This window comes from Haematobia irritans, chromosome 3, assembly GCF_050003625.1.
Source record: "Haematobia irritans isolate KBUSLIRL chromosome 3, ASM5000362v1, whole genome shotgun sequence".
Lineage (NCBI taxonomy): Eukaryota > Metazoa > Arthropoda > Insecta > Diptera > Muscidae > Haematobia > Haematobia irritans.
In genome coordinates this window covers 183,066,247-183,080,547 of record NC_134399.1, presented here as the reverse complement: position 1 = coordinate 183,080,547, position 14,301 = coordinate 183,066,247, and the positions used below count along the sequence as shown (strand labels likewise).

Genomic DNA, 14,301 nt, shown 5'->3' with positions numbered 1-14,301 from the left:
AAGTATGTGTTTTGGCTCAGAATAGAACCCTATTGATTTTCGGTTCGGATTTAGATATAGCTCCCATATATATCTTCCGCCCGATATGGACTTATATGGCCCCAGAAGCCAGAGTTTTACCCTAATTTGCTTAAAATTTTGCACAAGAAGAACAATTAGTACTATAGTCCATATATAACTTTCGTCCGATTTACACTCATATGACCACAGAGGCCAATTTTGTGCTCCGATTTAGTTGAAATTTTGCACAGGGAGTAGAATTAGCATTGTAGCTATGCGTGCCAAATTTGGTTGAAATGGGTTCAAATTTAGATATAGCTCCCATATATATCGTTCGTCCGATTTACACTCATATGACCACAGAGTCCAATTTTTAACTCCGATTTAGTTGAAATTTTGCACAGGGAGTAGAATTAGCATTGTAGCTATGCGTGTCAAATTTGGTTGAAATCGGTTCAGATTTAGATATAACTCCCATATATATGTTTTTCTGATTTCGACAAAAATGGTCCTTGTAAAATCGCCACTGCTTAGTCGAAAAGTTGTAAAAATGACTCTAATTTTCCTAAACTTCTAATACATACGAGGGCAGTTCGGAAACTTCTTAGCCTAGCACAAAAAGCGCGGTATAAACAAAAAAAAGTTAAGTGTTTTGGAAACTTCCATCTCTGTTATGAACACATGTTAAATTTTGTTTCGATATGGCAACTCCTTCATATAGAAGCAGGTGTTCAAAAAAGATGCATCCGCAATTTTTTTTGCAATGCAAAAATTAGAAATGCGTGCTGTCATTAAATATTTACGTAAAAAAGGTTTATCCGGACAAGAAATTCATAATGATATGGTGAATGTGTTATGTGAAAGTGCTCCTTCATATGCAACAGTAAAAAATTGGGTTGCTGAATTTAAACGTGGTCGTACAAGCACTGAAGATGAACCACGTAGTGGACGTCCAAAAACAGCAACAACAACAGAAATTGTAGCCAAAGTGCATGATATGGTATTAAATGATCGACGAATAAAAGTGCGGAAATTGCTAATATCATGGACATCTCAAATGATCGGGTCCATTTAATTTTGCATGAAGAACTACAGATGAAAAAGCTTTCTGCAAGATGGGTGCCGCATTTGTTAACAGTCGATCAAAAACGTATAAGAATGAACATTTCTCAAGCTTGTTTGGATCGTTTTAATCGAAATAAAATGGATTATAAGGGTCGTTTCATAACTGTCGATGAGACATGGATCCACTACTATACTCCAGAGACAAAAGAACAATCCAAACAATGGACTGAAGCTGGAGGAAGTGCCCCAAAGAAGGCAAAAACAATTCAATCGGCTGGTAAGGTTATGGCAACGGTTTTTTGGGACTTCAAAGGTATTTTATTGATTGACTATCTGCAAAAGGGTAAAATAATAAATTCAGAGTACTATTGCAACCTTTTGGATCAATTAAATGTACAAATTCGAGAAAAACGTGCTGGCTTACAACACAAAAAAATAATTTTTCATCAAAACAACGCACCAGCGCACAAGAGTGTTTTAACAATGGCTAAAATCAACGAATTAAAATACGAGTTGCTTGACCACCCACCTTATTTAGCTCCCAGTGAATTTTACTTGTTCCCAAATCTAAAAAACTCCTTGCTGACAAGCGTTTTACCTCAAATGAAGATGTCATTACAGTTGTAAACCACTATTTTGAAGACCTTGAGGAAAACTGTTTTAATTAAGGGATAGAATTGCTAGAAAATCGTTGGACTAAGTGTATTGAAGTTTCAGGAGATTATATTGAAAAATAAAAATATTTTTGAAAAACTAACTATTCTCTTTCATTGATAGGCTAAGTAGTTTCTGAACCGCCCTCGTACTGCGACCAAAAATTTTTCGCTAATATGTTATATTCTCTTTTTACCGATAAAAGACAACTTTGTTTGTCTAAAATGTCGATCCTGTACGACCAGTTTTGCCATTATTTTGTTACCAAATTGGAACGCTTTTATCTCCAAAAATATCCAACTTAATTTAAAATTTCTCACAAAAATTCCCAAAAACATGTGTGAAAACTTTTTTAGGAAAAATAAATAAAAGATGATATGAAATTTCACGATTCATCTCTAGTGACTTTCAGTTCGCAAGTTACAAAATAATAGATATGTCAAAACAGAAAACCACAATATCAATATAAAGAACATCTAATTTGTAACTGAAGCAAATCGCCTATTATATGCTCGTATCGATATTTATGGAATATATGATCAGGATATACGCAGAGAAACCGACAAAATTTAGAGCTGAAACCCTCCAGAAATGATTTCACAATAGTAGAAATTTTGGCCAAGAAGAGTAAAGTGTAAATTAGCCCTTGGGTCCCTACATCCATTTTTACTCCACATGCAGAATTTGTAATACTCTGAGAACTACTTCAATAGGAAATATTTTAGAAAATATTATCTAAGGGGAAGTCACCCTCTCCATCAAGATATCAACAGCGAAGGTAGTTTCACATTGGAAACGTTCTATTATCTTGAAGACAAAATTTTGGTGAATTGATTTGTTATAAAGTTTTAAGTATATACGGCCGTAAGTTCGGCCAGGCCGAATCTTGGATTGAAATTTGCCCCTTCAAGAGGCTCCAAAACCAAATCTGGGGATCGGTTTATATGGGGGCTATATATAATAATGGACCGATATGGACCAATTTTGGCTTAGTAGTTAGAAACCATATACTAACACCACGTACCAAATTTCCACCGGATAGGATAAATTTTGCTCCTCCAAGAGGTTCCGGAGGCACAATTTGGGAATTGCTTTATGTGGAGGCTATATATAATTATGGACCGATATGAATAATTTTTTGCGTGGTTGTTAGGGGATCGGTTTATATGGGGGCTATATATAATTATGGACCGATATGGTCCAATTTTGGTGTTAGTTAGAGACCATACACTAACACCACGTACCAAATTTCAAGCATATCGGATAAATTTTGCTCCTCCAAGAGGCTCCAGAGGTCAAATCTGGGGATCGGTTTATATGGGGCTTATATATAACTATGGACCAAATCTGGGGATCGGTTTATTTGGGGGCTATATATAATTATGGACCGATATGGACCAATTTTGATATGGTAGTTAGAGACCATACACTAACACCACGTTCCAAATTTCAACCGGATCGGATAAATTTTGCTCCTCCAAGAGGCTCCAGAGGTCAAATCTGGGGATCGGTTTATATGGGGGTTATATATAATTATGGACCGATGTGGACCAATTTTCGCATGGTAGTTAGAGACCATATACTAACACCACGTACCAAATTTCAACCGGATCGGATAAATTTTGCTCCTCCAAGAGGCTCCGCAAGCCAAATCTGGGGGGTCGGTTTATATGGGGGCTATACGTAAAAGTGGTCCGATGAGGCCCATTTGCAATGCCATCTGACCTAAATCAATTAAAACTACTTGTGCCAAGTTTCAAGTCGATAGCTTGTTTCATTCGGAAGATAGGGTGATTTCAACAGACAGGCGGACGGACATGCTTAGATCGACTCAGAATTTCACCACGACCCAGAATATATATACTTTATGGGGTCTAAGAGCAATATTTCGATGTGTTACAAACGGAATGACAAAGTTATTCCCTCCTATGGTGGAGGGTATAAAACAAATAAAGAAGATTTCTAAAAGATCTAGTCCTTCATGATCAGTTTTTATAAACCCATTCTCACACTGAAAGAAGAGTTTTCTTTTCCGATGAACGAAATTTTAGACAAGCAAAGTTTTCTTTTGTCACAAAGAAATTTTCTTTAAAAGCAAATAAAAAACTTTAAAGACAATCGTTGAATCTCTTATTATAAATCCGCGTTTATTTGCTCTAAAAGAAAATCCTGTGTAAGAAAGGAGAATTTCGTTTGTCTAAAATTTCATTCCGGAGGAAAATATTTTTTCTTTGGGTGCGCCTATTGTTCCCTAAACGTTTTTAAATTATCATAATAAAATTCGAGTTACAGTCTTCTTTTTGGACAAAATATTTGTGCTTTTTTATTCGTCGATCATAAAATTTGATCATAAAAAGTGCCCCAAAAAAGTGCTATTAAATAGACAAAGGATTTCATCCCGATTACATCATAAAGGGTGATACGGTCAAAATTTGGTCAAGGGAAAACGCGTGTAAATCGGTGAAACCGTTTATTTAAAAAATCAAATTAAATTTCTTTTTCAAGTTCAATTAGTATAAAATTCAGGAAAAATATTCAGTTAGGCTTTCGCTTTTCCAAATCCGAATTGCCGGGCCTCACGCTTGACACCTGCCATCAGATTTTGTACAGCCACCTTGTCCACCTTCTTCGTCCTTAGCAGTTTTTATACCCTCCATCATAGGATGGGGGTATATTAACTTTGTCATTCCGTTTGTAACACATCGAAATATTGCTCTAAGACCCCATAAAGTATATATATTCTGGGTCGTGGTGAAATTCTGAGTCGATCTAAGCATGTCCGTCCGTCCGTCCGTCCGTCCGTCCGTCTGTTGAAATCACGCTAACTTCCGAACGAAACAAGCTATCGACTTGAAACTTGGCACAAGTAGTTGTTATCGATGTAGGTCGGATGGTATTGAAAATGGGCCATATCGGTCCACTTTTACGTATAGCCCCCATATAAAGGGACCCTCAGATTTGGCTTGTGGAGCCTCTAACAGAAGCATATTTCATCCGATCCGGCTGAAATTTGGTATATGGTGTTGGTATATGGTCTCTAACAACCATGCAAAAATTGGTCCACATCGGTCCATAATTATATATAGCCCCCATATAAACCGATCCCCAGATTTGGGTTGCGGAGCCTCAAAGAGAAGCAAATTTCATCCGATCCGCATGAAATTTGGTACATGGTGTTGGTGTATGGTTTTTAATAACCATGCAAAAATTGGTTCACATCGGTCCATAACTATATATAGCCCCCATATAAACCGATCCCCAGATTTGGCTTGCGGAGCCTCAAAGAGAAGCAAATTTCATCCGATCCGGCTGAAATTTGGTTCATGATGTTGGTATATGGTCTCTACCAACCATGCAAAAATTGGTCCATATCGGTCCTTAATTATATATAGCCCCCATATAAACCGATCCGCAGATTTGGATTGTGGAGCCTCTAAGAGAAGCATATTTCATCCGATTCGGCTGAAATTTGGTACATGGTGTTGGTATATGGTCTCTAACAACCATGCAAAAATTGGTCCACATCGGTCCATATTTATATATAGACCCCATATAAACCGATCTCCAGATTTGGCTTGCGAAGCCTCAAAGAGAAGCAAATTGCATCCGATCCGGCTGAAATTGGGTGCATGGTATTGGTATATGGTCTCTAACAACCATGCAAAAATTGGTCCACATCGGTCAATAATTATATATAGCGCCCATATAAACCGATCCCCAGATTTGGGTTGCGGAGCCTCAAGAGAAGCAAATTTCATGCGATCCGCCTGAAATTTGGTACATGATATTATTATATGGTCTCTAATAACCATGCAAAAATTGGTCCACATCGGTTCATAATTATATATAGCCTCCATATAAGCCGTTCCCCAGATTTGGTTTGCGAAGTCTCCAAGAGAAGCAAATTTCATCCAATCCGGTTGTAGTTTTGAACATGGTGTTAGTATATGATCAATAACAACCGTGCCAGAATTGGTTAATATCGGTCCATAATTATATATAGCCCCCATATAAAACGTTCTCCAGATTTGACCTCCGGAGCCTCTTAGAGGAGCAAAATTCATCCGATCCGGTTCAAATTAGGAACGTGGTGTTAGTATATGGTCGCTAACAACCATACCAAAATTGGTCCAATCACACAAAAATTGGTCCATATCGATTCATAATCATGGTTGCCCCTAGAGCCAAAAATAATCTACCAAAATTTTATTTATATAGAAAATTTTGTCAAAATTTTATTTCTAGAGAAAATTTTGTTAAAATTTTATTCGGTTCATAATAAAATTTTCATCATTATCAAAATTTTATTTCTATAGAAAATTTTGTCAAAATTTTATTTCTATAGAAAATTTTGTTCAAATTTTATTCGGTTCATAATCATGGTTACCACTCGAGCCAAAATTAATCTACCAAGATTTTATTTCTATAGAATATGTTGTCAAAAGTTTATTTCTATAGAAAATTTTGTTAATATTTTATTTCTGTAAAAATTTTTGTCAAAATTTTTTTCTATAGAAAATTTTGTCAAAATTTTTATTTCTATAGAAAATTTTGTGAACATTTTATTTCTATAGAAAATTTTGTTAAAATTTTATTTCTGTAGAAAATTTTGTCAACATGTTATGTCTACTTTGTCAAACTGAATTATATACGTATTGGATCGATCTTTTTTGATTTAGTATATACCACGTATGGACTTACATACAATTTAGAAGATGGTATTAGGAGGTTTTAAGATACCTTGCCATCGGCAAGCGTTACCGCAACTTAAGTAATTCGATTGTGGATGGCAGTGTTTAGAAGAAGTTTCTACGCAATCCATGATGGAGGGTACATAAGCTTCGGCCTAGCCGAACTTACGGCCGTATATACTTGTTTTGGTCTTCTTTAGGTTCCGCTTGACAATAGCCCAGTATTTCTCAATTGGGCGGAGCTCTGGCGTGTTGGGACGGATCTTGTCCTTGGGAACCACCTGCACGGCCAAAACAGTACGGAACAACCGTTTTTCTTCAGGAAAGGCAGCAGACGTTTATTTAAACACTCTTTCACGTAAATTTCTTAGTTGACAGTCCCGGAAGCTATGAAAATGCTGCTTTTCAAGCCACAGGTACAGATGGCTTGCCAAACCAGATATTTCTTTGCGAACTTTGACAGTTTTATGTGCTTGAAACCTATCCCGGAAGCTGCTTGTAGTCGGCTTTGACGTAGGTTTCGTCGTCCATTACCACGCAGTCAAACTTCGTCAGCATCGTCGTGTACAGCCTCCGGGATCGCGCTTTGGCCGTCGTATTTTGTTTATCATCGCGATTTGGAGTCACTACCTTCTTGTAAGTCGATAGTCCGGCTCGTTTTTTGGCTCGATGCACGGTTGTAGACGATACACCCAGCTTATTTGCGGCATCTCGGAGAGAGAGGTTAGGGTTTCGCTTGAAACTACCGGCAACTTTCTTTGTCGTCTCAGCGGCTTCCGGTTTTCGATTTCCCCCCGATCCAGACTTCCTGGCTGTCGACAAACGTTCCCCAAACACTTTAATTACATTTGTAACGGTTGATTTGGCAACTTTTAGCGATTTTGCCAGCTTTGCGTGCGAGTAGCTCGGATTTTCGCGATGCGCGAGCAAAATTTTGATACGCTGCTCTTCGTGCTTGGACGACATTTTGACAACTGAAGAGTGAAATAGGAGCTACATTCTACACACACACACCTTCAAAATGAGGGGTGTTCAGGTTTTTTAAATGCAAAATTGAAGTTTATATTGACCGTATCACCCTTTATCGTCTAACTTTTTATACTTTGGTCCACAGTAGTGATACAATGAAAAAAAAAAAAAATATCACCAACATTTTTCTAATTAAAACTGAGCTTTAATTTTAAAAATTTCATTTCTGTGATTGAAAATAAAAAAATTTATAGAATTGCTCCTATGGGACTATCTAAATAACCATTTAATTTCCATTTGAAATATATTTAGAATTTATTTGTTCAAAATTATTTCCATATTAATGTACGCGGAATATACTTGGATTTCCGTTGTTGAAAATTGAATTTACTATTTACCCGTTTACGACGAAATATAATTATTTGGCGTTTTTCTAACCACAAACGAAGTTTTCGGGAAACTTTCAAACGAGTCTTGGAAGGAAGGATTTCTTGACGTTTCTTGCATCTTCGTATATTCCTCGGTTGTACTTCAGTTATTGTATTCACAGAAATTAAACTTTCAGCATTTAATAGGGAAACTTCTTTAACATATTGCAACGTAATTTGTGAACTTTCCCCAGAATGATTCGATAGCGATGAGACATTCATATCTAATGAATTTTTAGATAATTTTGATTCTTCATTGTCTATTTTGCGAATTGGAATTTGTTTGATAATCATCTCTTTAGATTTGGATTTACCCAAAGATTTTTTGGAATACCCAACTTTCCTTATTCGTATAGGATGTGGTCTTCTTGATTTTAATAGAAATTGAGACTTTTTATGAAATAATGGTTGAAAGTAAATTCGATCTAATTCTTGCATGACCTTTCGCATGCGGGAATATCTAAACTGAATATTCATTTAAAAGATTTTAATTTGTATTCTTAATGCCAATACTTCTAATACTTACTTTACGTGCTTCAATATCCAATTCTGGCGAACAAGGTGGTGCTTTCAGTGGATGACAACAGGGTCCTTCTAAATCGGAGAAATCTTTGGAAGAAGATCCTTTGCCTTCATTGTCGGAACTGGAACTACTGCCTTCATCACTATCCGTTGGAATATACGGAATTTTCTTAAGTTATCCAATCCAATAGCTTCTCGCATTTATATCTCTTACCTTGAATAATCCGATAATGGTATATTTATGGGCTCTTCAGCACTTGAACCTTCTTTCAACAGACGTTCTATGATTTTCAGTCTCAAACATTCCTGTTGACGTAAGAAAATCAGAATCTGATAATACTGTAATGAGGTTAGTAAAGGGTGACATGAAATAAGCAAGTGAAGAAATAAATTAAAATTTAATAAAATAAAAGTAAAAAAGAAAAATTATTCAAAAAATGTTTAATAGCATCAGTGCTATTATTGGAAGCCTATGGGTAATGTGACAGTGATTAAAGATAAATATTAAAAGTATTATCGAATTAGGCTAGGTTGAAAAGTGAAGTTAGTGAAATAAGCAAATGAAGAAATAAATTAGAATTTAATAAAATAAAATATCTCGTAACCATCTTAATATAACTAAATATAAATAAACGAATGAATGCTACTTTTGGAAGACTGTGAGTAATGTGACAATGATTAAACAAAAATATTAACTGTTATATTAGCAAATTTTTATATAAATTTTGTCAAAATTTTATTTTTGTAGAAATTTTGTTTTTATAGAAAATTTTGCCAAAATTTTATTTCTATAGAAAATTTTGCCAAAATTTTATTTCTATAGAAAATTTTGCCAACATTTTATTTCTATTTTTGAAATTTTTGCCAAAATTTTATTTCTACAAAATTTTATTTCTATAGAAACTTTTGCCAAAATTTTATTTCTATAGAAAATTTTGCCAAAATTTTATTTTTATAGAAAAATTTTATTTCTATAGAAAATTTTGCCAAAATTTTATTTCTATTTTTGAAATTTTTGCCAAAATTTTATTTCTACAGAAAATGTTGCCAAAATTTTGTCAAAATTATTTTCTATAGAAAATTTTCTCAAAATTTTATTTCAATAGGATATTTTGTCAAAATTTTGTTTCTATAGAAAATTTTGCCAAAATTTTGTTTCTATAGAAAATTTTGCCAAAATTTTATTTCTATAGAAAATTGTGCCAAAATTTTATTTCTATAGAAAATTTTGCAAAAATTTTATTTCTATAGGAAATTTTGCTAAAATTTTATTTCTATAGAAAATTTTGCTAAAATTTTATTTCTATAGAAAATTTTGCTAAAATTTTATTTCTATAGAAAATTTTGCCAAAATTTTATTTCTATAGAAAATTTTGCCAAACTTATATTTGAAAAAAATTTTGACAAAATTTTACTTCTATAGAAAATTTTGCAAAAATTATATTTCTATAGAAAATGTTGATAAAAGTTTTTTTGTTTAGAAAATTTTGACACAAGTTTTTTTTTGTATAGAAAATTTTGACAAAATTTTATTTTTATAAAAATTTTGCCAACAATTTTCTATAGAAATGTTGGCAAAATTTTATTTCTATAGACAATTTTGCCAAAATTTTATTTCTATAGAAAATGTTGCCAAAATTTTATTTCCATAGAAGAAAAATTTTATAAAATTTTTTAAAAAATTTATTTCTATAGAAAATTGTGCCAAAATTGTATTACTATAGAAAATTTTGACAATTTTTTTTTTGCTAAAATTTTATTTCTCTAGAAAATTTTGACAACATTTAATTTTTATAGAAAAATGTGTCAAAATTTTATTTTTATAGAAATTTTCCTATAAACTTTATTTCTGTAGAAAATTTTCCCAAAATATTGTATCTATAGAAAATTTTGTCAAAATTTTATTTTTATAGAAAATTTTGCAAAAATATTATTTCTATAGAAAATTTTGCCAAAATTATATTTCAATAGGAAATTTTGTCAAAATTTTATTTCTATAGAAAATTTTGTCAAAATTTTGTTTCTATAGAAAATTTTGCCAAAATTTTATTTCTATAGAAAATCTTGTCAAAATTTTATTTCGATAGAAAATTTTGTCAACATTTTTTTTCTATAGAAAATTTTCTCAAAATTTTATTTCAATTGAAAATTTTGACAAGTTTTTTTTCTATAGAAAATTTAACAAAATTTTATTTCTATAGAAGCCAACAATTTTCTATAGAAATTTGGGCAAATTTTTATTTCTATAGAAAAATTTTGTCAACATTTTATTTCTATAGAAAATTTTGCCAAAAAATTGTTTTTTATAGAAAATTTTATCCAAATTTTATTTCTATAGAAAATTTTGCCAATATTTTATTTCTATAGAAAATTTTGCCAACATTTTATTTTTACAGACAATTTTGCCAAAATTTTATTTCTATAGAAAATTTTAGCAAAATTGTATTTCTATAGAAAATTTTCTCAAAATTTTATTTCAATAGAAAATTTTCTAAAAATTTTATTTCAATAGAACATTTTGTCAAAATTTTATTTCTATAGAAAATTTTGTCAAAATATTATTTCTATAGAAAATTTTGCCAAAATTTTATTTCTATAGAAAATTTTGCCAAAATTATATATCTATAGAAATTTTTGACAAAAGTTTTTTTTGTATAGAAAATTTTGACAAAATTTTATTTCTATACAAAATTTTGCCAAAATTATATTTCTATAGAAAATTTTGACAAAGTTTTTTTTTGTATAGCATATTGTTGGCAAAATTTTATTTCTATAGAAAATTTTGCTAAAAATTGTTTTCGATAGAAAATTTTATCAACATTTTATTTCTATAGAAAATTTTGCCAATACTCGTATTTTATTTCTATAGAAATTTTTGCCAACATTTTATTTTTATAGACAATTTTGCCAAAATTTTATTCCTATAGAAAATTTTGCTAAAATTTTATTTCTATATAAAATTTTATTCCCATAGAAGAAAACTTTTATAAAATTTTTAAATTTTTTCTATAGAAATAGAAAATTTTGAAAATTTTTTTTTTGCCAAAATGTTATTTCTCTAGAAAATTTTGACAAAACTTTATTTCTATAGAAAAATTTTATAGAAATTTTGCCATAAACTTTATTTCTATAGAAAATTTTCCCAAAATATTTTATCTATAGAAAATTTTGCCAAAATTTTATTTCTATAAAAAATTTTGCCAACATTTTATTTCTATAGAAAAAAAATTTATTTCTATAGAAATTTTTGCCAAAATTTTATTTCTATAGAAAAATTTGCCAAAATTTGATTTCTATAGAAAAAAATTATTTCTATAAAAAATCTTACCAAAATTTTATTTCGATAGAAAATTTTGCAAAAAATTTTTTTTATAGAAAATTGTAACAACATTTTTTTTTCAATAGAAAATTTTGCCAAAATTTTATTTCTATAGAAAATTTTGCCAAAATGTATTTTGTATAGAAAATTTTGACAAATTTTTATTTCTATAGAAAATTTTGCCAAAACATTTTTTTATAGAAAATTGTATCAACATTTTATTTCTATAGAAAATTTTGCCAAAATTTTATTTCTATAGAAAATTTTGCCAAAATGTATTTTGTATAGAAAATTTTGACAAATTTTTATTTCTATAGAAAATTTTGCCAAAATTTTATTTCTATAGAAAAATTTTATTTCTATACAAAATTTTACCAAAATTTTATTTCTAACATATAGAAAGTTTTGTCAAAATTTTATTTCAATTTTGGCAAAATTTTATTTCTATAGAAAAATTTTGTCAAAATTTTATTTCTATAGAAAATTTTTCCCAAAAATTTTATTTCTATAGAACATTTTCCCAAACTATTTTATCTATAGAAAATTTTGCCAAAATTTTATTACTATAGAAAAATTTGCCAAAATTTTTTCCTATAGAATATTTTGACAAAATTTTATTTCTATAGAAAATTATGCCAAAATTTTATTTCTATAAAAAAATTTGCCAAAAATTTATTTCTATAGAAAATTTTGCCAAAATTTTATTTCTATAGAAAATTGTGCCAAAATTTTATTTCAACAACACAGACGTTTATAATTTGCAAAAAAAATTTTAATGGTGCACTTTTTATTGCAATCGAAATCGCCATAAGATTGATATTCTTCAAACCCTCGAAGTATCCGCAAGGTACAGGGCTTTTTCATACCCAAATATTCGTGAATGATAGAATTTACAAGTTCAGTTGATATCTTTAGAGTATCTGCACTGATTCACTCAATTTATATGTGTCTCATTTTGCTTTTAAATTTCGTATGTAACAATCTCCAAAGTGTTCACCATCTTCACCACGTCTAAAATACACGCACAGAAACAAACTAAAATTCATCAACTCAAGATCGCTAACATGCCGGTTTTAATGCACTTTTTGTCATTGTAGTTTAAAAACCATTGTAACCCTTTCATCATTTGCACTTCTTAAAAAAAAATAAATGAATAATAAATTTATACAAAAATCATGTGCTTCCATTTATAAATACCCATAAAAAAGAATAAAATATTCAAATTAAATTTGGTTTTTGTGTTATTTATTTGAGTTCAAAGTTGTGGTAAAGTGTAAAAGCTTTATTTAATAACAAAAACATTTTTGTAACATAAATAAATAAAATCTAAATGGTCTAAATTATAAAGATAAAAAATACTAAAAAATAATACATATTTTTATTAAATAATAATTTAATTTTGTTTTAAAGAAAACTACAGAAACTAAAGCTCTAAACTATATAAAATAATTTTTGGTTGGTATGTGGTAGCTGATGATGATTGGTAGTGTGGTGGGTTAGGATGTTGCGAACATCCTTCAAAACTTTAGCAAACTACAAAGCTTTGCGGGTAGTGACTAAGCATTGAGATTTAACGAATAGAGAGCATTAAAATTAATCCATAATGGAATTAGGAATTAAGCCAAGGCAGCAGGAGAAGAAATTTTGGGTGAATATTTTGGGGAATTAATTCCATTATCAAATTGACACGAACTTAGGGGGGCTTAAGGCACAGAAAAATATGCCTTTTTAAATGTTTTTTTGTATAATGCATAAACAAGAGAAAATAAACAAAGTTAATATTTAGTATCATCTTTAGCAGTATGGAACAAGCTAATTATGAATTCATTAAAAAAACTCATGTTAAGTTGTTATATTATTTCTATAATATTAAATAGTTTGTTTTTATGACTTCTGTAATGGAAAAATGTGTTTCCTTTGGATATATGTGTGAGTATCGTATATATGTATGTTTGTCGATTTTTTTTTCAGATTTGTTCTATTTACGCATTAATAAAGTTAGTCTTAATGTTTTACAAACTTTAACAGTTAACTTTGCTAATTATATTGTTGCAAACTAGTTATGTAGTTCAATTTGCAATTAAATATATATGTCTGTATATGTACACTAAAAAAGTAGTTTACTTGGATCTAAAGCATTTGACTTTCACTTACACTCAAAACAAAAAAAAAAACAAAAAGAAATCCTTGTTATTAGAAAGGAAATTTTAAGAAATTCTGAACCATTTTATAGGAGACACGAATTTAGTAAATCTTTCAATACTTCGTGTATATTTTCCCACTTTTTTAGTTAATTTTACTAAAGTACATTAAAAAGTATTAAAGTCAATCAAATTTTCTCACAATCCCAGCAAAAAAAATGTTGCCAAAAAAGTAATGAAAATGTTCTTTTTGGATCCGGAAGTGGTGCAAAATTGACGCAGAAGCGATGAATTTAACGTGGATTTGTCATAGGACGGAAGTCCTCCATTTCAACAGCCGTTGCACTGAATTTGCATCTCTTTTTTAGGTGTGATCCAAATTCAATGTTTTGGATGTAAATTAAAAAATTCTGTAGTATTTTGTCAAATAAATATTTTTTATAATTTTTAATAAATTCTAACGCTTGTCTGAAAAGTTTGACCTCAAATATTTTCAAAAATTCACAATTTTT

General features: G+C 30.3%; 1 protein-coding gene and 1 long non-coding RNA gene across 8 annotated transcripts in view; one reads left to right on the top strand and one right to left on the bottom strand.

The window, feature by feature from the left end:
* The window catches only part of LOC142229586 (uncharacterized), a 436,426-nt gene that overhangs the window by 37,925 nt on the left and 384,200 nt on the right, over positions 1-14,301 (top strand). The window lies entirely within an intron of this gene.
* The window catches only part of Nna1 (Nna1 carboxypeptidase), a 403,238-nt gene that overhangs the window by 31,966 nt on the left and 356,971 nt on the right, over positions 1-14,301 (bottom strand). For 5 of the 7 annotated variants that reach the window (XM_075300150.1, XM_075300151.1, XM_075300155.1 and 2 more), the window contains 3 exons: positions 8,544-8,668; positions 8,334-8,472; positions 7,778-8,272 (listed from right to left, as the gene is read on the bottom strand). In XM_075300150.1, coding sequence (XP_075156265.1) covers positions 7,778-8,272; positions 8,334-8,472; positions 8,544-8,668 — 759 coding nt within the window. The remainder of the gene's footprint in view (positions 1-7,777; positions 8,273-8,333; positions 8,473-8,543; positions 8,669-14,301) is intronic. The other 2 variants (XM_075300152.1, XM_075300154.1) reach the window with 2 other exon arrangements.